General features: G+C 39.4%; 1 protein-coding gene across 1 annotated transcript in view; it reads right to left on the reverse strand.

Moving 5' to 3' along the window:
* Positions 1–4,977: 4,977 nt before the first annotated feature.
* Positions 4,978–25,161, reverse strand: part of LOC140234169 (protein EFR3 homolog B-like) — a 34,927-nt gene continuing 14,743 nt past the window's right edge. Inside the window, exons 11-22 of the mRNA XM_072314241.1 lie at positions 24,752–24,884; positions 23,740–23,788; positions 23,243–23,336; positions 21,518–21,675; positions 18,688–18,849; positions 15,539–15,670; positions 14,736–14,803; positions 13,878–14,002; positions 12,264–12,349; positions 10,622–10,789; positions 9,313–9,362; positions 4,978–5,089 (exon numbers count right to left, since the gene is read on the reverse strand). Of these exons, the coding sequence (XP_072170342.1) occupies positions 4,978–5,089; positions 9,313–9,362; positions 10,622–10,789; positions 12,264–12,349; positions 13,878–14,002; positions 14,736–14,803; positions 15,539–15,670; positions 18,688–18,849; positions 21,518–21,675; positions 23,243–23,336; positions 23,740–23,788; positions 24,752–24,884 (1,337 nt within the window). The remainder of the gene's footprint in view (positions 5,090–9,312; positions 9,363–10,621; positions 10,790–12,263; positions 12,350–13,877; positions 14,003–14,735; positions 14,804–15,538; positions 15,671–18,687; positions 18,850–21,517; positions 21,676–23,242; positions 23,337–23,739; positions 23,789–24,751; positions 24,885–25,161) is intronic.

Below are 25,161 nucleotides of genomic sequence, written 5' to 3' on the forward strand. Positions count from 1 at the left end.
GTTGGATGTGAGGTGGGACCACTTCACCGGGTTAAACACCCTGCTCTTTGCGGTGAATGAATGAAACGGGATCTTTTATGTGCATATGAGTTGTTACTCTCGCATACACGGGACCTCCATTTTATGTCCCATCCGAGGGACAGAGTGTTTTGTCTCTCGCTAGAGGGGACGGTATGCTTACACACAACATTGCTCAGTCCAGACTCCGGTTCGAACCCGGGCCGCGTGATCGTGAGGCAGAAGCGATACCGACTGAGCCAACTCACCGCCCTATAATAATAATATGGGACCCATAGGCATGGCTCGACACTAACTTTTTTGTTTGGTGGCCCGATGGGGTCAAAAAAAAACCAAAATCCTAAATTTCAAATTTTTGGTTTCCCGAGAGAAAAATTTGGTGTCCCGAAAAAAAAACAATAAAAAACATTAATACATGTAGTCCTTTTTTTTTTTTGAGTCAAATATTTAAGATTTATGAGAGTAAGAATTAGAAGTTGGACATATCTACTCATAAATAAACTTCAACAAACTTGCAACACTCACTCTCAGGCATTCATTCAGTCCTTTTCATCCATCCTTTGAACAAATTTAACTGCTAATTTCCGGCGCAAAAAGTTACGAATTTATTGACATACTTTTCAAAAAATTTTGGTGGCCCGAGGCGGGCCACCAAATTTGCCCTTTTTTTAAATTTGGTGGCCCGACTTTCATTTCTGGTGGCCCCGGGCCACCGGGCCACCGTTAGTGTCGAGCAAAAGCATGGACATGCCATTCTGGATGGGATGTGTTCAAGCCCATATTTGACCCACATGAGATTACCGTGGGTATGATATTCCGGGAAGGAAATACTGTATCTAAGCCTACGTGGGATCCATATCGGATCAACATGCATGGTCATGCAATATTCTGGGTAGGATAATGGTAAAGCCCATATTGGGCTCATATGGTAATGGTATGGGTATGTCAATCACAAACTCGTACGGGAAAAGCATGGGCATGCCATTCTAGGTAGGATGCGGTACAGCCAATATGGGACCCATATGGGAATGGAATGGACATGACATTCTGGGTAAGATACGTTTAATGCCTTACGGCATGCATATGGGAATAGCACTGGCATGACATTCTGGGTTTACAATAGGATATTTCCAAGTCTATATGGGACCCACATGGGAAGGGTATGGGCATGTCATAAAGGGTAAGACATCGTCAAGCCAATATTGGACCAATGTGCGATATGCATGGGCGTGTAATTCTGGGTAGGATACGCTATGTTCAAGCCCATAAGGGACATATAGAATTAATCAATGAAAGTGATCAATTGTAAAAATAATCAGGTTTTATGACTTTCATGACAGAGCACTGCTTTTCATAGGAAATGTACACAAAATTGTGCCCGTTTTGGGACGACATTCCGTTACAAAAATGGGCGTGGCTTCACAAAAGTATGCGCGGACGTTGCAAATTTGGTATCAAAAGTTGGGCAAGACTTGAACAAACAAAGTCAAGAAGCCTCGCAACGAGGCCTTCTCGCGTTAAAGAATTATAGCGCGAAACGTCGGGGGGGGGGTTAATACTGCTGTTGCTGTTATTAATAAACAGCCACATTCATTCTACAGTTAGAGATATGGAAATACATAGCTCATCTGTAACACTAGGTATAGTGACAGATCATGATGATAATTTATTCCTTGCTTGATGACTAGGATTGAGAGAGAGAGAGAGAGAGAGAGAGAGAGGGAGAAAGAGGAGCAGAGGGCACAAGGTAATGCAGGAAACAAAGTTGAGTTTCAAATTATCCTCTTAATTAATATTTAATATACGATTTACAACATGTATATAATGCTGATATTGACTCTACAGTATAAGAGAATAGAATTACATCGGAATTTTGTATCCACCATGGAATGGATGGATCTTTGACATAGTGACTGCTATGAGATATACGGGAAAGATATAATTCTACAGACGCTCTCATGAATAATGAACTCTTGATTGAAAATCTCCTACTAGTCTATCTAGATAGCGTTCTTTTTCATAATACACAGTTATGGAGCAAAATATTTGGGCGCAACCCTCAATGACAAGGAAATACACACAGAATTTACGTTGTTCTGTTTTTTTTTTTTTTCTTGTAGCACACGTACATGTATATTACATATCAACCATTATCTACAGTAAGTACTAACCCTGGAAAATAGTGTGCACACACTTGGAATGTCCTATCACATTCTACCTACATAATAATTATTGCAAAATCATCACATTCAATATGAACACTGGGTGGGAGGTGCATTTCCTTGGGCTCCCACATCAAACATGTTCATGAAAATAGATAACATTTAGACAAAGATATGACTTGATACACCAAAAACATGATATGAGCATACACAAGTATGTATTCATATGATCATTTGTACATCCATATACAATGATGATATTAATATATTCATAAGATCAATTATGATAATCACATATGAACATAGAAATGTATATATATATATATATATATATATATATATATAAAATATATAATATATAATACATCCATATATTCATATGATCATGGAATGGAATATTCAGTCACGTCATGGTCGCTATTCTCACAATGAATTACTATAAATCATTACCTAAAGCATGCACATGGTGCTATATTTCAGTCTACATCAGATAATGAAAACAAAGACTACATTCATGCATCTCTAAAACAGATTTGTGCACTTTCCCCCCTCAGTCCATCTTTCATACTAGGTTTAAATCTTACTGGAAATAAAAAAGAAAGAAGCAGACCTATATGAATACTCACTTCTTTTCCACCGCATAAATTCTTTGCTCAATTATTATACAATATATATTTCTTCTGAATGGTTGATTCAATTGCAAGTTTTAAACTTTCTACATTATCATATGATGTCAATTGCAAGTGTTAAACTTTCTAGATTATCATAATAATTACAACTGTGTATTTTTTTTTTTTTTGGGGGGGGGGGACATACCTGCACACATCGAGTAAATGGCTCTTCTTGCGGCAGTGCAACAATGCACTGAAATATAGCTACAGCTCTTTAGTTGATAAATATTTACAATTGCACTTTAGTCACACTTAAGATATATTTTTTTACAATGTATTTCAAGCTGCATCTGCCTCTTTGTTAACATACATGGAGAAGAAAACGAAAATAGGTATGAGTTTCTTCAATTTGTCTCCCTCTACAATTGAAATTTGTTAAGATCGCAACTGCCTATCTATGAATTAATAAACATGTTGAAAACAGGGAACCAGTGGGACTCAAACCTGTTCATCTACTAATTTCCAGGCAGTGACACTACCACCAGGCTGTCCCTGGTTGCCGGCACTGACACAATGAACTTGGAACAAACACCCAAGCTTCAAAATTCCAATTTTTTTATGCTAAGTAGCCAAGGTGGACAAGGCATATTAGATAAAAAGAGATATCATCCAGAGGGGTGAAAGATTAAGTTATGAGTTTCTTTGATTTGTCTCTCTCTACAATTGAAATTTGTTAACTTACAGATCACAACTGCTGATTCAAGAATTAACAAACATGTCATTTTTATTTTGCAATGGGAGACAAACTGAACAAACTAATACCTGAACCTTTATCCCTCTTAATAATATCTTACTTTTATTTAAGAAGAAAATACTAAGAATGTCGCATTTCTGGAGTATCTGTGACTATGGCAGTCTCATTCATTTGTTCCCCACAAAGATGACAGTACGAGTTTATGAAGAGTTGTGCGAAAGGTTCCAGGGAAGACGACGTAAATGAGTACAGGGAGAAAGTGATACATGTAATCTGCCAGGTGTATGTAAGCTTCAGACCACATGAGCATTGAGAATTAAGGGGGTCCTAGGACAAACACCGCAATATTACAAGGGCTTCTTATGGCTCGGTCAATACGAGAACTGGTCTACCATTCCCTCGGTCTCAGGTTCAAATCCTGACAGAATCTCGTTTTCTTTGCTCATTCTTTATCATATCACATGATCTGCCCTTAAGGATCTGTAAGGAAGTGTAAGAGCGTATGATTACATGCTCTGCTGAGGATTACACTCGGAGGTACGTCGTTGTGTCACCATAGCGCGAGATGTACTGCAAACTGCTCTGACAAGTACCTTTCGAAATACCCAGTACAGCATGACCGAAACCAGAGAAGTTGCCCTTACTGTATAGAGAGGGTGTTCTAATTGCACACTTCCATGCTAAATGGTGTTTAGACAATAAATGGTTCTCATATGAACATCATACACAGGGTAGTGCTTCACACTATGCAACATGGGTATGATGTCCTGAGGTACTACTATGTGTTTAGCATCATGTATGAAGCAGCTGCAACACTTCCGGATGTGGCACTTCACAATGTGAGACGTTACTACGCACTACACAACACTGTACCACACAATGTGCTTTTGTATGACTCCTACAAATTGTTTGGCAATGTGTACAAATGTAGCTCCTATATGGGTGGTTAAAATACTAAACCATGTGGTACTACAAGTTATAGTGTTTGGAACTGTGCATAATGGAGCTACCACATGGCTGGAACACATTACACAAGGTAGTTGTACACAATGTGGTACTAGAGAATGTTTACATTGTGTATAAGGCAGCTACTATTTTTAAGGGCAGTTCCACACTTAACACAATCTGGGTCAGGTGTATTACACAGTGCCCATAATGGTGTATACATTGTGTACAGTGTGGCTACCAATACCAATTCAGTGCTTCTGGAGCGAACTCTATAGGGAAGTTTTAGGAATCTTGCAGGGAATGTGCTTAACTATGGGTTGCTTGTTGCACCTCCTTATTATAGCTTTTCACAAACCAGGATCACCACTCTCAAACAGAGAGGACTAAGTTGGAGCACACTCTTGGTCACACCCTGGTGGCATTGCGAGGTCGAATGGAGAAGAGGTCAACCCAGTGGGAGGTCATTCATCTTCACGTTTTAGACTCAGTAGACGCACAGCTCGGGGAACTTCATCTCGTACGTTGGGACAGAGTGGAAGACAGCCGGTGTGGACGGGTCAGGCTTCACCGGACTACCAGCGGGAGACAAAGGAGTCCTGTGATTCAAGAGACACAACGGGATAAAGAAAACTGAAAGAACCAATTAACCCTCTGCACGCAACATTTGTGTGTGAAATGTGTGCACCTTTGACTCACTGACACAGAAAGAGTTAATAAAAAGTTTCATAACTTTAACCAATGTACAGACGTCCAGTGGGGTAGATTCAGTTACCTGACCCCTCTTTGATATTTCCATGTTGAATACACAAACTAAAAATAAATTCAAGAGCCCCGTTATAACGAGTTCAGTTATAACGAGGAACCGCTTATAACGAGGTGATGGCGTCGGTCCCGTTTTCCTTTGCGTGAAAACCTATGGCGGAACGATTCGGTTATAACGAGTTCGGTTATAACGAGATTCCGGTTATAACGAGGACAATTTTGGTGCATCATGATAAAGAAAAACATAAGCAATTTGATCGGATATAACGAGGTTCCATTTTCCTGACTTGCCGCTTTCAAACCCGCGACAAACGAAACATTGAAAACCAAATTCACGCTATCTAAGTCTCCTTCCCGTTTTGCAGAGTACCGTTCCGTCCATGTTTTCTTCTAAATCACGTGATCAAACATAGAAATACCTTCCGATGTTCTCCTATGTTACTAAGTTATTGTATAAAATCATTCGATTTTCTTTTTCGCGAGATAGCTTGCATGATACTAAGTCAGACCAACCTCAACGAGAAAAAAAAAAAAAACGCATTCAAAAACTTTTCATGTAGCGACACTCGTGGCCAAAAAAAAAAAGGACAATTAGAATGCGTGAAAACTCATCATTATATCCTTTCCATTTTTTAGTTCCGACTTCCAGTTGTTTTGCTGGCTAGTAAATGTGAGTGTATAAGATTAAAGTCGAAATATTTAATGAATTCATAGCGATCCCGCCGGGTGACAGTATAGTGTAAAAATTGTTGAATGACGCATGTTAATCTACTTAATCGGGTCGGTGTTCAGAAAAAGAAAAAAACGCATTTAACAATTTGAATACATCAGGGGTTTGTTCATTATCATGTAACAAAATGACAATGTAAATATGAGGGTGTATGATTAAAGCCGAAATAATGAAATCATCGCGATCCCGTCCGCTGACAGTATTTATAGAGTAAAAATAGTTGAATAACGCATGTTAATCTACAGTACTTTCAATTGCGTCGGTGTTCAGAAAAAGAACGAACAGGTACAGATTTGCGTAAAAAGGATCACAACCTTTCAAATTCAATCCTGTCGCATATTTTCCAAGAACGGATGAACAAAACGCGAATAGATTCTCGGAAGAAAATAAAGAAGGTTCGCACGGGCGCATCGATCATACTACCTTGTATAGGATTAAAGCCGAAATGATTCATTAAATTATCGCATTCCTGCTGGGCACCAACAGGTACAAATTTGCGTAAAAAGGATCACAACCTTCCACATTCAATCCTGTCGCACATTTTCCAAGAACGGATGAACAAAACGCAAAGAGATTTTCGGAAGAAAAAAAAAAAAAAACGCATTTTAATCTCTTCCGACGCAACGATCATAGAACCAAAATGATTCATGAAATCATCGCATTCCCGCTGGGCACCAACAGGTACAGCTTTGCGTGAAAAGGATCAATTCCAAATTCAATCCTGCCGCATATTTTCCAAGAACGGAAATACAAAACGCGAAAAGATTTTCGGAAGAAAATAAAGAACGCATTTTAATCCCTTAGGGCGCAACGATCATAATATCATTACAGCCAAATTGATTCATGAAATCATCGCATTCCCGCTGGGCACCAACAGGTACAGCATTGCGTAAAAAGGATCAATTCCAAGTTCAATCCTTCCACATATTTTTCAAGAACGGAAGTACAAAACGCGAAAAGATTTTCGGAAGAAAATAAGGACCGTATTTTTAATCCCTTCGGACGCAACGATCATACATTGTATAGGATTACAGCCGAAATGATCCATGAAATCATCGCATTCCCGTTGGGCACCAACAGCATAAAATACCTCGCAAGTTACGGTAAACAACGTATGTTTGTTACTACCTTGGTGTGTAGAAAAAACTTTAACAAGCGCATTTTATACCATCTGATTTTTAGTTCATTGTTATTTTACATTTCATTTCACAAACGAAAAAAAAAAATCATCCTTTCAGAATGGTTCAATACAAGGGGAAGAGATGGGCGTAGAATCACGAATATGATCCTGCCGAGTTGGCCTACTTCTGAAGAACGCATGAACAACTATTACGCGAAGAGATATTTGGAAAAAAAATAAAGAATTAACGCATTCCAACCCCTACTTTTTTCGTCTTTTTTGTATCAATTCACAAATAATTTCCCTTAAATTCTCTCAATAATAATGATCCATAATTGTGTAATAAGAACGCAAAAGATGTTTTAAGTTTGATTGATTGGCATATGACGTCATGCTTATGTTTTTCTTTGTTTTTGATGCATACGGTTATAACGAGGTACCGGTTATAACGAGGTAATTTCGCCGGTCCTACGGACCTCGTTATAACGGGGTTTCACTGTATATAGGGAAAGCACAGACACGATCGTAATTTAGCTTCATCAATATCTCTCTTTTATTGGAAAGACAGTGATGATTAATGCAAAGATCATAGTGAGAGCAAAGATGCATTCCCTCCTCACAAGGGTTACACTACATAGGTACCTACGTCACAAATATCAGACATTTCCAACTTTGCTGAGCAAGTTTCGTGGTGTCTTCGGATTGCGTGACAAAACGCTTCAGCATACAAAAGATTTAGAGAATCATGCTTTCACTTTCAATAGATCTCTACACAAATATTGCCATGCTTATAAACTGTTTGCTATTTATAACTGTTTTATTGTAACACTACAGTCTATGGGAAACCATGATTTTCTTTTTTCACTCTCCAAGGGGGCCATGGAGTGTTTTGTTTTGTTTTGTTTTGTTACCTCTGCCAAGGGAGGAGGTTATGTTTTCATTACCGTTAATTTGTTTGTTTCTTTCTTTGTTCGTTAGTTAGTTAGTTAGTTTGTTTGTCCGTGTGCAAAATAACTCAAAAAGTAGTTAACGGATTTGGATGAAACTTGCTGGAAAGGTTTAGAATGACACAAGTAACAAATGAGTAACTTTTGGTGGTGATCCGAGAATTTTGCGGGAATTTATGGAGGATTTTTGATATTTTGGCAGGTAGGGTCAAATGCTTCTAAGCTGGGATATCGCGTGACTTTCAGCACACAATACTGTAAGTACGTATGGGTGGAAATCACTGATATCTCTATGGAAGAACAAGATCAGTGCAGTCAAACCACAACTCCCTGAAAAGCCCTCGCATTTATCGATCAGTGGTGGAAATGAGCTGCATGCTTGGCGGAGGTCTGCGCTCTCAGAGTGCTTTTCTAGTTACTTCCACCAAGGGAGATATGTTTTCGTAACTGTTGGTTTGTTCGTTTGTTCATTCATTGTTTGTTTGTTTGTCCATGTGCAAAATAACTCAAAAAGTAGCATATGGATTTGGATGAAACTTGCAGGAAAGGTTGGGAATGATACAAGTAACAGATGATTAAATTTTGGTAGGGATCCAAAAATTTGGGGGGAATTTATGAAGGATTTTTGATATTTTGGCAGGTAGGGTCAATGAACTCGGGAGTTCAGGCTGCGCGTATTCGAGGTTTGCATGCGCGCACTAAAGTGCGTGCTCCAGTTTCTGCTAGGATGAGGCGCGCCGTGTAGCTGATGGTTTATGACGTAACAAAGGCTTCTATATTGGGAAATCGGGTGACTTTCAGCACATAATGCTATAAGTACGTATGGGTGAAAATCACCAAGATATCTTTATGGAAGAACAAGATCAGTGGTGGAAAATTTAGTGAGCTGCATGCTTGGCGGAGGTCTGCACTCTCAGAGTGCTTTTCTTGTTTTGTTTTGTTTTGTTTTGCTTTTTTTTTCGGAGGGGGAGGGTGGGATTGGCCAATGGAGGGAGGCAAGGATCGTTGTGCAATGTAAACCCCAGTTCTGTAGCCCCTGTTCGATACCCTGTGGATTCTCAAGGCACACCAAAAAGGCCCCATCAGGCTCACAAGGTTAACACTAAATTGGCAACTCTGAAGTGGTAACACATTCACTGGAAATACTATTGTCTTCCAACCAAAACTTCCCCATCAATATAATCTTGATACTTTCACTCAATATCTTCTTCGATGTGATCTCGTCAACCTTCATGTGATTAGCATGTTCTTTTCACTCACTTGACCACCGTGTCCAGAATGTCGTTAAGCTTCTTGTGCCATCGCTCGCTCTGGAAGAGATTCAAGCCGAAGAGAAACCACAAATAACCTTCAGATAGAGACACTACACATTTGCTTGTGCTCTCAATAAATAGAAGAAAACTATGTGTCACTGCGAGTACATGCAATAAATCATGTGAGTATTGTAAATGAGTGGGTACATATCTTTGAAGGTGAAACCGTGCAGTTCGTGTTTTCTCGAGTGTTGAGAGACAACAATGCTTTTATAGAAAATAAAAAACAAAGCAATCCATCACAGGCAGGAGCGTATTGAGCAATATACTTGATTGTGGTGTCTTTCAAATGCATGACAGAACACTCCAACAAACAAAGGGTTTTAGAGAATCATGCTTTCACTCTCAATAGATCTCTAAACAAATATCACATGCTACTGTTGGCTAACTGTTTTCTTGAAACACTACAATCTATCAATGGACTTTTGAGTTTGTTTTCATTAAAGTGACAAATTACAACACACATACTCCTTTTTTGAAGCAAGAATAAGAACAGAATTTTCTGTATCAGGTTTCATGACAAAACACTGTACAAGCACACAATCTTCATGTGTTGTTGACAGTTTGCATGGTGATTCAACAGAGGAGGAGCGGTTTGGAAAAACACCATGTGTATGTAGTCCTTGAAAGGCCTGTTGTTTGGAGAAAGATTTTTTGTTGACAAAATGTCACCTCTATGATGAGTATGGTGACTTTTATCAATTGTGCACCCTTATCCCTTGTGTGCTTTGAGTGTTGATTGGCACTGAAAACTGTACAGCACTGTACACACTGCTGAAAGTTCCCGGCACAGAAAGGATAACAATTATTTGTGGCATTTGAGTCACAATTATTACACAACAATTTTGAGGCAAGATGCATCCACAAGACCATAAACTAAATCTAATAACTAAATAACTGAATAACTATAACTAAATAACTAAACAACTAAATAACAAAATAATTAAACAATTAAATAACAAAATAACTAAATAATTAAATAACAAAATAACTAATCAATTAAATTACAAAATAACTAAACAATTAAATAACTAAATAACTAAATAATTAAATAACTAAATAAATAAATACCACTAACTGAAAAACTGAATAACTCAATAACAAAATAACAAAATATCTAAATAACTAAATAACTAAGCCTAAATAAATAAGATGATGAGATAAACAGACAGATGAACAGAAACTTTAGCGTGAGGAGGAGGATGATGAGGAGGAAAGAGAAGGAAAGGGCACAACCAAACAACCCAGCTACTCACCCTTTGCTCTGCGGACGCAGCCAGCTGGTCCAGTGAGGAGTTCTGGAACATGTTGAGGATGGCGAGACGCTTTTCCCTCTCCTCCTCCACCGAGATGCCGTCGACGACGGTCGTCGGGGTCAACACTTTCTTCAGAGACTCAAAGGTCACCAGCTCTTGTGGGTGTTTCTGTTTGAAACAAAAAAGAAGAAGAAGGAGAAAGAAAGAGATAAATAAGTGATTGGATAAAAGAAAGCAGAACTTAGTCGCAGACGAGATACAAAGGAGGAAGCTTGTTTCATAAGATGGTACAATGTCATAGATATACTGACCACATTGGGAATGTGAGAATAATCACACACACACACTTCACACAAAATCCTTTATAGAATAAAGGGGAACATTAATTACAAATAAAAAAAAAAAAGGTCACATGAACAAAGGGCATGAATGATTCCAAAATAATTACCGGTATACGTACTGATTCCTACTTTATAGAAGCATCAAAGAGTGTCAGGCTGAGGTCTTGGACTTATATAATTACTATGAATTTGCTCTCACAGAACTGCCACATAACACCCATATTTCATAGATAATCTAGGACTTTGTTCTATTTTGTGGATATACCTGGACATCATAATATAACATTGCATTTCAACAAGATGTTGCAAACAATATCAGTTCTGGAATACACTGGCATACAAATCATTCCATTCCAAACTTTTCATGCCCTTAGCACTTCAAAACTCTAGTCACATTTATAGTGATAAGCAGTTAGTTTCAGATCAATTAACAAAAACAAAAATATAGCAACATCTTTGTACACCAGGTTTTGGACTCGCTGCTTGTTCATCCCCCCCCCCCCCCTCCCCCCACTCTTGCTGTTGCTATTTCACACTTTTCCTATTCTTTATCCTTGTGTTGTTCCTTATCTTGTTTGATGTTGCCTTGCCCCTATTCATCTTTATACTTCACAGGTTGCCCCTGTGATCCTTGAGATCATCAATGGACCACCTCTGCCTTTTGTCTGTTTACCTCCTTGCTTTAATACCCCTTCTCAATACCTGGTTGGCTCCCTGCCTTTGACTTCTAAAACCACCTTTTGTTTTCATTGTTCTGTGTCCCTACCCCTCCTCAGACTGTGATTATTGTGTGAAAGTCTATTATGTGACTGCTTTCCAGCCTGTCTGTCATTTTTCCTCTGACAAAGATTCTGCTAGGATCAAAAGCTCAGGCCCCTTTTGACTCCATAAAACAAAAGTAATGAGGGATTCATTTCATTTTCATTTAATTAATGTTTCCTGTGACAAACCCTCTTTTCCCATGACAATGCACACGTATTATGCAGTGTAACCATTACCTGTCGCAGTATTATGCAACCACTTTGATTCATTGCACAAAAAGAAAAAAAAATTAATACTGTGAAGAGTTTCATCGTGACATGAGCTAAGTACCATTTTTAAACATTTCAAAGTACATATGTAAGTCTATTGTCAGATACAGCTAAGTAAAACTCTTCAAATAATATGTCACATGTCACATAACAGGGAATATTCTTGAAGTTATGATTAAAAATATCCCATGATATCTTATTGGTTCCTGTGTCTTCCTTAGCAGAGATAATATGCTGTGAACTATGCCTTGTTGCAGGCAAAACATGTACCCTTATTCCAGTGGGCGACGACTGAGCAGACTCCAGCTCGATGTTCACAGACCCGACATCAACACCACTCCTTGGTCGGCTGTCAACTGGACACAATGAATAAGAAGCAGAGCAGATGATGAATGAATCCAGTTATAAACAACAAAATAACAGCATGGGCTACGAGAACTGTACCGAGCTGCAACTACCCATAGTGAATGACTTCTAACAGTGATCTTCGTACTGATCAAACTGAATGCTTTAATCGATCCTTTGAGCTACTAGGAGTATCTGCTACATTTATATAATACCATCTGCTAGTAGTCTTGATGAACTATACAGTATGTCCCAATAAAAATTACAACGGGGCCCTCTGCAATGATATCTTTAAAAATATTGCATCAATCTAAATACAAATTCAGGGTATGAAACTATAACTCATTGCCCACATCTTACAGAAAATCCCATTCGATTTGCTTCAGTGGTCAAAGAGAAATGAGGAATTTTGTAGAGGATGTCGGGAATCTCTTCTGTCCAAAGTCTATTATTCACACACAAGAGCATTGAATTGCTAAAATTGGAAGAATCAGACTCATGACATGCTTTACAACAAACCACATTTCTCTGTGACCGCTTCACCAAATTGAATGGGGTTTCCTGCAAATTAGAGTTAAGACGTCATATTTCACAACCCTGAAGTAGCACTTGAGACAGGTCGATCATATTGGGTGTTATCAATTTGAAAATCTAATTGTAATTTTTGGGGCGACTTACTGCAGCATTTCCCCCCAAAATTACAATCAGATTTTCGCATTGATAACACCCAATATGATTAATTCTTTTAAATGCTACTTTAGGGTCTTAAAATATAACATCTTAGGACTATTTTGCAGAAACCCCCATTCAGTTTGGTTAAGCGGTCACAGAGAAATGTGGATTGTTGTATTAAAAGCATATCATGTTTCTGATTCTTCCAATTTTAGCAATTCAATGCTCCTGTGTGTGAATAATAGACAGAATTTGGACGGAAGAGATTCCCGACATCCTCTACAAAATTCCGTATTTTTCTTTAACCACTGAAGCAAATTGAATGGGATTTTTTGTAAGATGTGGGCAATGAGTTACAGTTTCATACCCTGAATTTGTATTTAGATTGATGCAATATTTTTAAAGACATCATTGCGGAGGGCCCCGTTGTAATTTTTTTGGGGACATACTGTATACTTGCACTGCTCAGTCAATGGCAATCACATTTATGTCTTGGCACTGGTCACATGCATTTGCAAAACGTGATAACAAGTATGACCTAGAATTTCAATAAATTTCAATCAAAAGGAAGAAATATGAACTCACATGAAAAACACAAAATTATTATCAGAAAATTACTGGGTATGGCGGGTTTTCCATGTAAAATTTGAAAGATGAAAAAAAGTTATATCTGGATATCATGTTTCTATGTACTGTCAATGTGCATAGGGACTGCTTCTTGCAATGATTCTTTCTGAGATACTTCGCCGATATGATAGAACAATGTCACCTCCAAATTGACTAATGATGTCATTTTCCACATCGACTAATGAGCCTTATTTCGCATTAAATAAAGTTATCCATTAAACTACCAATGCGGGGTCTTACCAGATGGTTCGTGAATGAACGGGGTGTTGAGTCGCGAGGTGTCGTGGCCGCTGCTTCTCAGGCCGTCACCGATGGCGCTCTTCTGGAAGAGAAGGTTGCCGGCAAGCGCTTCGCTGGGGAGTTTCCTGCACGGCATCGAGGAAGGAAAAACTTTCTGTAAGTTTTGCCCACGAAGTATGACAACATCACAGTCAAAAGACCATTAAAGGAGACATTTGGATGATTTTCAGACTTTTGTACTTGAACATCTATGAATTGGTTATACTTGGTACAGAGTTTCAGAATTGACATGAGAAATAAGAATGTTTTCAAAATTCAAATCAAATCACAATGAATAAGGTTGATGACATGCGTACCATCAGCTTCACCATAACAATGCATGATTGAATGCTCAATCCACAGAACACAAGTAGAAAGCACACATAAATTCTACACAGGTGAACTTTTTAAGCAGGAACTTATTGCTACATTTCTGAAATACACCAGTGTATGCGAGCACTCCATCTCATAATCCTTGTTCAGGACGTTATGTTTCGTTCTTCATTCTTACATCAGCCAGTGGCTGTACATGTAAATGCTGTTATTTTTGCGTAGATATTTTCATGAATGACGAGGTCATAGACATTTTTGAGAGATGTTGTTTTCGCCAATCAACGCTGACGCTTGCATTAATGCTGTATTAACAAAGCACTTGGTGACATTTTTGCGTGTTGTTAAATTCACAGTCCAAATGTGATTCACGAAATTCGCGAAAAATAACAGCTTATACGGTAATTATTTGAATCTGGACCAAATCTTGAAAGTGATGAAGAGGGGCACTTTCGGAGGGGCGGTGTGGATGAGCCACGTCCTGCTTACCCCTGTTTGGCTTTGATGTCGAATGGTGGGAGGAGGTAGGGTGCCATCTTCTGCCTTGTGTCAATCACCTACACAATACAAACCATACACCGCAGTGTAGAGACAATGATAAATGGGACCACAAATGACAAAATGACCAAAAAAGGTTTTCTATCATCAAGAAAACAGAACTTCCCTGAAAGGGGGGAGGGGGAGGTGGGGGAGGGGCAATGTGGTATTTAAAGTGGATGTTTACCTGTTGAGGACGAGTCGGGCAGGTGTCTATGGGAAATGCGTGTTGTAGCAAAATCAAACCGTCCTTAACGGGTTAAAAATACTCTTGACTTTCAACCTGGGGTCCCCAGATTTTAGTCCTGCTTCCAGCGCTAACATCCTTTGACAAAACGTTTATTCCTGTGCTGTCCCTCCCAAAACAAGTGTACAAAAAGGGTATCTGGTAGAGCTTGGGTGATGATAATGAAAGGGCCCTCTGGACAGGCATCTATGGGAAGTGTGTGTTTGGGCAATATCAGCTCATGCTCAACAGGTTACTACAGACATGTATCATGCAAGAAAAACTGATATTGTCAGTATTGCCTGAAAAATTACAGCAACACAGGAGTATGTAAACCTGCAGCGACCAACATCTAGAGTTTATATGTACACTTTTAGTTACTAAGTTCATTGCATAAAAACTTAACAGGGGTGTGCATCACAAATAAGACAAGAGCATTTTGAAAGACTGCTGATTGGATCTGTGCGCCAGTTTCCACCTTTAGCTAGGATACCACTGCAAACAAGCAGTGGGTTGTAACTGCACTTACCGACCACACGTGTTGTCCCAGGGCAGGAATGGCTGTGAGCTGGCTGATGAGGTTGAGGTACCGGGCTACCAGGGCATGGACCATGCAGCGGTGGGCAGGCTCCAGTCGGCAGTCTGGGTCACACACCATGTCCTGCATGCGCAAACATGTGTGATATCACAGCTAATCTTCGTCATGGAAACTGGATGTGAACAATCTCATCTGGCCCTAATATCTGTGAACACTAGTTGTGTATTGTCGCTACGCTGTACATGTAACCATGCTCGCACACGGTTCCAAACCGGATGGATGGGAGGAGCTTTAAAGTGAATCAAGAAAAGTGGTCTCCTCATGTGGTACACTCACACTCGCAGACCACACACTGAAGAGGTCTTACTGGTGGAGAGAGGGGAGGTGGTGCTTTTGCCTAACCCTTTATGTGCTGTATAACACTTTAAATAGCTTAATTTGTCACACATTTTCACTGCATTTAGTTTGCAGGAGCTGGAACGTTTTTCCAGGGTGGGAGGCTGCATGGATGAGGATGTCAAGGTCAATGGTTACCCCCCCCCCCCCCCTGGTTCCACGGCCCCACCTGAGATATCCATTCAGACTTGACCTACAAAGCAAGCCCACTGAGGTTTAGCAATGTGTCTCTCAGTCAACAGAAAGGTCATTTCACTGAAACACATTCGCCTGTACTGAGTTTCCTCATTGGCCAAGAAGTTGTCGAACATTGCAGCCCGGTGAAAATTCACATTTTACACCTTCTCTGTTGTCAGTTGAGCCAAAAAATAGTATTTTACACAAAACATGTCGGTCTTTTAACCCTATTCTAACTGGGCTATTTGAGACCAAGTTTTTACTGACAGGGGGTCAATTTGACCCCCCCCCCCCCCCTTCAGATCTCGGCCGCCGATCACACGATCGCCGCGAAATTTTGCCTGAAGGTAGAGCTGGATGTCAACTACAAGATTACATCGTCATACAATAGACTAGAAATGTCGCTACGGCGACTGATGCCTCCGCCATAATGCATAATGTGTATAGTACAATGTCTTGACAATGTGTGATGACAGTTTCACATTACTGGCAAAATATCGAAATAACAGGTTTGTCAGAAATATCTTGAATGTTCACTTTCCACGAACTGGGTTTGCTATAATTGTCTATTAAAGAGTGCCGGTACACATATTTGGGGAATTGAAAATTTTTACTTGACTTCTGACCGACCTTATTATAAGTTTATGCATTGAGTATAATTTTCAAGGTATGAAGAAAGAGTGTAATTACAGTACAAAATATTTTCTTCATTTAAACCTGACCTTTGACCCTTAACCTTTGACCTTTGACCTTCTGGCTGGAAATTTCCAAGAGAATCTCCATCAAGTAATACATGTACATTAAACACTTTTAAAACTAATAATACAATCATTGCATATACTAGTATACCTGTATGAGGAAATACAGCAGTAACATTTTGAGGAGTTGACCTTGACTTTTGAACCCCTGACTATTGACCCATGACCCCTAAATTCCCTAGATAATCCCTGCCAGTCAGTACATGCATATGTACCATGTTCCATGAAGATACATTGAACCATTTGCGAGAAAAGTGATATTGAAACATTTTCACCTAACCTTTGACCTTTTGACCTTTGACCTTATGACATGAAACTCTCTCTGGAGAATTCTTACGCAGTAGTACATGTCTACACTAAGTTTCAAGAAAATAACTGCGGGCATTGCATAGATATGGGGGAAATAGCAACATTTTTAGCATTTGACCTTGACCTTTTGACCTTTGACCTCTTGTCAATGTCACTAGAATCTACTCAACTAATTGTCCCATCATACATCATCCTTGGACCAAGTTTGGTGAAAGCTGCTTCATCCAGTTTTGAGTTATCACATAAACAGATAAATTTTAGGATTTGACCTTGATCTTTGACCTTTGACCTCTGTCCGATTTCACTGAAAAACTAATCAAGTAATTGTCCCATCATACATCATCCTCCAACAAAGTTTGGTGAAATTTGCTCCATACAGTCTTGAGTTATCGCGTAAACGGATACAATTTCATGATTTGACCTTGACCTTTGACCTTTGACCTTTAGCCGATTTCACCCAAAATCAAATCGTTGCCCCATCATACTTCATACTTGGACCAAGTTTGGTAAAATTCCAGTAAATATTACTCAAGTTATCGCGTAAACGAAAGCGGACGGACAGACAACCCGAAAACATAATGCCTCCGGCACCACTTCGTGGCGGAGGCATAAAAAATATTGCCTTTCTGTTTTTAATGAATTAATTATGCAAATTTGTGCATGAAATCATATTTTCACCTATAACTCCATTAAAAAGACTGGAGGATTGCTAAATTTTTGTGTCAGAATTCCTCAAGACACATCAAACAATTTTTGTGTAAAAAAATAGCTCAATTGAAATTAATTTATTTTGTTTTTTATTGTTTTGTTAATTTCTTATGTATTTTACTGTTTTTTCAACCTTTTGTTTTCTATTGTTTTTTTGCCAAAACTTGTTGCAGGCACTTTTTCAGGCTTATCTACACTAGAATTGATTACTTTCAATGGTTAAAAGTTGAAATAATCTAATTTATATCAATTTAACCAAAAAAACAATTTGCATTGGATTTGCACACGATATCATGAATTTGAGCTGTTTTTTTGGTTGACATGCATATGCAAAACATTACGTAACTTCAAAACGGTGTACCCGGACGTCGCAAATTTGGTCTCATAATATGCGGGAGACTTCAATGAAAAAAGTAGTGAAACGACGCGGCAAAAGCTTTGCGCGTTGTGAAATCGTGGCGCAAAACATCGAGGGGGGGGGTCAATTTGACCCCCCCCCCCCCCCCCGGTTAGAATAGGGCTAAAGTTGTAATACATTGTAACATTACATATATTAGTTTTCACATCAGAGATTACAAAGAGCTGAACATTATTTACACTGAGTGATCATGCCTACAGACGAATTCATGCACTTAATTTGTATAAATCATACACAGCTAGGAGTTCTTACAAATCAAAATTGATGCATGCCATCAAATAATGGAGCGGGAATTCATACGCATGACACTGCATAATACAGTAAAAATTCATTTAATTCAGAAAAGCTATGACAAAGAGTGACCTCCCCATTACCTGCAGGGCGAGCGAGACCTTGACGAGGTCGACCAGGATGTCGTCCGTGCCGAACTCGACGCAGAGCAGCGCCAGGGTGGTGAAGACCGCCACGTAGTTCTCCGTCTTGTTCTCGCTGCAGCGCAGGTTCTCGTAGATGTGCCACTGGATGTCGGCCCCATTCTAACGGGACGGGGAAGGGAGGAAGTTGCCTTCTATCAATAATCATTCGTACGACTGCTTCATGATTACATTTCCATTCCACACAAAAAAAAAAATCACAAGACACTGTTGACAGAATCAACTTTCAACTTATATTTTCAGAAAAGATCACTACGGCACGCATTCACATCTATGTCAATATCCAATTTCCTTTCTACTCTATCCTACCATACAATTCCCCAATACACATAAGTTGTTCTATCCATAGAATTCACTTGCACATAGACACACATCCTCTTTGTCCATTGTATACTTTTGGAACATTCTGTACTATAATATTAGTTGATACTTGACATGAATGGGGCCTTGCTCCGTAAGCAACAGTACTGCCCCCCCCCCCCCCCCACGGAAAAAAGCAGTAACTGACATTTTTATTAATGTTTACTTTTTTGCAAAAATGAATAGTTTACCCAATGCTCTCCAATGTTAATAGGTCAGTTTTGCACACACAAAAAATGAAAGTGACCAAAAATGCAATTTTTCACTTTTGCAGAAAGCAGTAACTGCATCCAGTTGATTCAACTTTGCAAGTTTCCCCACGGAAGAAAGCAGTAACTAACAAAGCCCACGGAAGAAAGCAGTAACTAACAATTTAGTCTAATCATTCAGACTCTGTATAGTCCTTCCTGTATATTTTTTCCCTAATGCCATTTATTTTTTTCTACTAATTATTCTTTAAACAATATAAACAGCAGTTTCTTCCATAATTTAGGGGAGTAGATATAAAAAGATTGTTTCACCAGTAACTTGACTCTGCCCGCAGGGAATCATACGACAAGTTGTAGAAAAAGCTTCTTTCTGGAGACTAGCAAACCTGGCAGACTCAGCGCGCTCAGAGTGCAGAATACGCGTGCAGCTAGCTGCATGCGCATAAATTCTGCAGCATACAGTAACTAGTTAGCTAAACACTGCATCACATCACAGTCATCACTTGCACAGTATTGCAGGTCTGGTACAGTCTGAGTGATCATGCCAGTGCTAACCATGCTGTCACACAGTTTCTGCGGTCCAGGCATGAATTGCAGAGGAAAAGTCATGGTAGCCATGGCTTTGGCCAGAACCAGAAAATCTAGGTGAGCTGAAAATATATTGAAGGGAGATGAGCACTAGTATTAATACACTAACGTTAGTCTAACGTTAGATGTAACATATTAGGCCTTGAAGTTAGGTCTACCGCGTACCAGATCTATTACGTTACAGAGTAGATCAATTGTTAACTGTTTAGTGTTAGACAAAATGTCAGTAGGCCTAATCTAACGTAATAGATCTAGGTCTAGCACTAACATTGGGCATAGATCTGTAGTCTAGCTTAAGTGTAACGTCAGAGTTCGACTAGGATCTAAGACGAAGAGACTTGATACTTTATTGTGTAGTCCACGGTGATGTGTCAGGGGCCAGGCCGGGCACTTCAAAGTTCAATTAGGGTACCTTATTGTTACACAGAATGCCATTCAATCGACGAGACCTAGTCTAGGTCTAGCGTTAGGTCCTAGATCTTATAGATCTAGACTAACCAGAAAGTAGAAGAACTTTATAAGCTGGTGGTGGTAACAATTCTCTTCCTATGGTCATGTGACATGTCCAGTTACTCCTGGCCGTCTGCAGTTACTGCTTTTTTCCGTGGGGAAACTACCCAGAATCAAGGGTGAGTCACCGCAGTAACTACATTTTCCTAAATAACATTTAAAAAATAACGGAAACATAATTTTTTCCTAGGTATTGTTAGACAACTAGGTTTGGTGCATAATCATACCACAAAATTATTTTTGAATGTTTCTGTGTTTTTAAAGAATCTGCAAAAAACACAAAATCGCATTTATCTCAGCTCAGCAGCTATGCAGTTACTGCTTTCTTCCGTGGGGGGGGGGGGGGCAGTGCCTCCTATAGGCTCCACCACAACAGTTCTCTCAGTAAAAAAAAAAAAAAAAAAAAAAAAGGTTTCCTTAAATTGATGGATCTCAATTTGTTCTTATGCTAAAATCAATGAGATGAAATAGAAATGAAATTAGGTTAAATACTCGATGCCCTCTATCTAGTGACTAATAAAACAGGTTCGATGGAGTTTACACAGCCACGGACGAACAAACAAACAAACGGCAGTACAGTGTGCAAATGAGATAAGTGTTACAATATCATCCTCATACCACTTTCAAATTTTGCGATTACATGAAAAGTATCTGAAAATCCTCTTCATTTTGGTCAGAAATTAAGCAACCTAAACAACTCTCCCTGCAAATGTTCACCATTTCTGAATCAAAGCTACTCACAAATTAACTACTCCACATAGACTTGAAAAATAAAAAAGAAACAACATGTATGGGACATTCTTCTCTTCACATACTGAAACTAAAATGAAATTGAAGTAAAAGTCATAAACAATCTTTTAAATCTCACGATACGAATATTGAAAAAGCACATTAACAATTGTTCAAAAGCTGAAAATGTCTCATTTGATTTGCCCTGCTCAGTGCTCAAATAGATAATCTGAAAGGGATTCATTTTTTTTTAAATTGAATTTCAGTGTTTCACCCTTTGCCTGCTTTGAGGGCTGATTGGCACAGAAAATCCCATAGCCTTGTATGTACACCAGCCAAAGTCCCTGGCAGACGAAGAGTTAAAAGAAATCTACCTTTCTCAAGAAGGAGACGTCTTGCCGAGATGGTTTCTCTACTCTCAGGTTCAGCTCCGAGATGTTCCTCGGTATGCTGATGTTCCTCCGCAGCTTGTCCGTGTTGTCATGGCGATCGATGAGTGTGTGCAGGATCTCCTGGACGATGTATCTGATGTCTGTTAGAAAATGAAGCGACATAAAGATGCTACAATTCATTTTTTTTTTTTAATGGGGAATATAAATTACACAATACCATGTGTGTAATATGTACAGCTCTCCAGGATGAAATGGCTGCAAACATTGTGCACCTCACACGATGGAGTGTTTAAGTTCATACATGTATGTGACCCGCTACAACAAAAAGATCCTAAAGTCGCTGACAGGCGAGCAGAGAAAATCAAGTTTGAACTCAGATCATCACAATCCGTCAAAACGTTCCAATTTCTGTTTTTGACATAATTTTGTAGTCTAATATATCTTCTATAATCTGCCAAAATTTCGAAGCTAAATGATCAAAGGAAAGGCAAGAAAATAGCAATTTTCTGGGCCATGATTTTCCGACCTTCAACGGAACAGATACGTGTCCGAAGATTTGGATTTAGCGCCACAGCTAGACTCCGCCCCTAGCAACAAGGGATCGTGATCTCATTAGTCAGTGCGTGGCATCCTGGTTACTGATTGGTCATGCGTAGACCGCTGGCACTAAGCTTGAATGAATATCGCGGAGGTTGCTAGGAGCATACCTTCCATTGTCAAGCGGTGAAAACTGTCTTGCCTCCCCTTGATCATGATAGCGTCGGAAGGAAAACTTTGAAGGCAGTTTACTCAAAACGCTGATTTCCTAAACGACTCTACATGCGCTAATAGCAACCGCATCCGCAACTGAGTTCTTTTATGAGTCATGTTACATATGACATTAAAGTATATGAGCACGTTGACTATGTGGAACTGGCGCATTATAAGTACCCTGTATCATTATTATTATTATAATGTAATGCAATTTCAGAAAATTGTCCTCTCCCGACTTTCGGATCCTTTTGTTGCAGCGGGTCACATATAACTAAAGAGCCACCTCCATAAGAAGGAGAAGGAGAAGAGGAGGAGGAGAAGAAGAAGAAGAAGAAGAAGAAAAAAGAAGCAGCAACAAACATTTGCATCATTGAATCATAAAACCACACTCCCGCATTTCATGGAGAATTTAGAATGGAAACTATTGGAAGCAAGTGACACTGAAGCTACGAATATTATGACATAATTTTGTCATGCACTAGAAGGGAAGGTCAACTTGTTTAACTCTGCTTTGCAATTGACCAGTTACGTGTCAAGCCATTTTACAAAGGGCCCTCTACTGGCAAGTTCCAGAAAGGCAACATAAGGCTGGCCCGTGTTTAAACAGGGCCTGAAGCTCATATGAGAACAGTTCCCTGATAGGCAGTCACTATGACACTAGTCATACAAGTTTCCTTATGTGCAGGAGTCCAAAGTAAACATTTATGAAAGTGGAAAGGCAGGCTGGTAGTCCAGATTGAAACCATGACAACAAAGTGATGCATGTACAGCATTTTCTTTACAAGTGACTACCTGCACACAACCTTGAGTCAGAGTCATGATTATGTAATACATCACATTTAGAGATATTGCATGATGGGTATTATTCTCAGAAGTGCAAAGTATCACAACTTTGGTTTCTTGCGCTCAAAGAAATCTGTGAGAAAATGAAAATTCAAGCTGACGGAAGCTCACCAGGGTCGGGCACAACGGACATGTTGAGCAGCGGCTGCAGGAAGGATGCTGGGAATGTGGATGCCATGGAAACAGTGACGTATTTTGTGCCAACCTATCATGACGGGGGAAAAAACAAAGCAGAGGCATTAAAAAAAGAAGCAATGATTGGAAGCAGTTCAAGTTAACTTGAACGTGTACTTCAAACATATGCCTGCAGTGATTTCAAAGCAATGATTTTATTTCCTCTTCGTACACACTGCGTGGTTACTTTTCATGGTTTTCTATTGTTGCATCAGCTCAGTAGAGCATTGAGCTAAAATCTTGTTTGGGCCAACTTTTGCTTGCAGGAACACAAAAGATGTCTAGACTGGGTTACTGCAAATTTGCATCACTGTTACGATCATTGTGAGACATGTAATTGTCATTATCATGTGATCAGAAAGGTATCATTCCTAGCTTCAACAAATGCCAGGAAAAGTACACGTGCAATGTCTCTGTGCAACGTGCAAACTTACCTCCAACAAACTTTTGAGAAGGATGTTCTGCATCAGAATGTCGCCCTCTCTGAAAAAGAAAGTGATTGAGAGATAACTCCAGCCAAAACACCATTCTCCATAAATTACAACATGTACACATTTGGGCACCATGCGGGGCCTATCTCACTGGAGGAGCCATTGATGTCACTGCTACTCCTGATCAGTTGCTGCAACTCATGCAACTCCTTAGACCAGAAAAGGCTTGCACTGTCACCCTAAAAGGTGACTCCAGGGCGAATTCAGAGACACCTCCAAACAAGGTAACAATTTACTACACAACCTACTTATGTCAAGAAGAATGACTAATCTTAATTTACTGCCAATATCGTGATTACAATAAATATTCCAACTCTCTTAGAATAGAGAATAATCAAAAAGTGGAGATACCTACAAAAACTGAACATCACATGAGCCAATACCAGAAATTATCTCTATCAATACATTAGGAGTATGTGCTTATCAAAAAGCTATTACAGATAGAAAGGTCAAACAGTTTGATATGCATGTATTCCCCTGAGGGCTTGGTAACATGCAATGCATCTCACTCGCTCCTATTACGTGTAAAGACATTTTCGTACTTGAAATCAAATTCCCACACAACAGTTGTTGCTATATCAGGGGAAGCGTCTGAGCTGTAAAGAACACCATTTGGTAGAAGAGTATGCATACCATGCCACACATTTAGTGAGTCAGGACTCACTGCAAATCGCGAAGCGGGACTTGTCAATGATTTCGCAAGTGGTTAAATTCGCAATTGTGGAGTACAGTACTGAGTGCAGAAATGAGTTGGGATCAGAGTCGATATTTTGCATGTCTTTAAATTTAACAGCGAACAGCACCTGACTTGTGAAATTTGCAAAAATTAAAACCTCACAAAATATTTGGCGTATATTGTAGATTTTGCACGATCATGGTTTAAAAGCTGGTTTCCCAATGTATTGCTTTGTTAAAGCAAGGAAGACGGGGTGGAAATATAAGGCGCAACACTCACCCCTTGGAGTAGATGGCTGAATCTCTCCCTAAATGCTCCTGACTTCCGCTGGGACGGGGCAGCGGAATCTTACCCATGATGAACATCATGATCTCAATCTTCTGGTAGTCCGGTAGGATCCGGGCAAATGCACCTGTCATTTTTTTCAGGAAAGACAGACATGCAAAGGAACCAATGAAATCGGTGTGTCATTCACAACAATTTTGATTTTGTCTGTTATGAGTTCTTGAGAGTGCGACCACATCAAACATTGGTTTGGTTGAAGCACCAAAGAGCACCAAGACCTGAATTAGTGACACGGCCAAAGCACACGCAGAACCACTGCTCTGGAATGAACTTCCATGACGAATGTGCAATATTACAATCTGTTGAATTTCTCAAATTGCCTTTTAAAAGCGTACACATTCTAT

The sequence above is a fragment of the Diadema setosum genome, chromosome 10 (assembly GCF_964275005.1).
Source record: "Diadema setosum chromosome 10, eeDiaSeto1, whole genome shotgun sequence".
NCBI classification, from domain to species: Eukaryota; Metazoa; Echinodermata; class Echinoidea; order Diadematoida; family Diadematidae; genus Diadema; species Diadema setosum.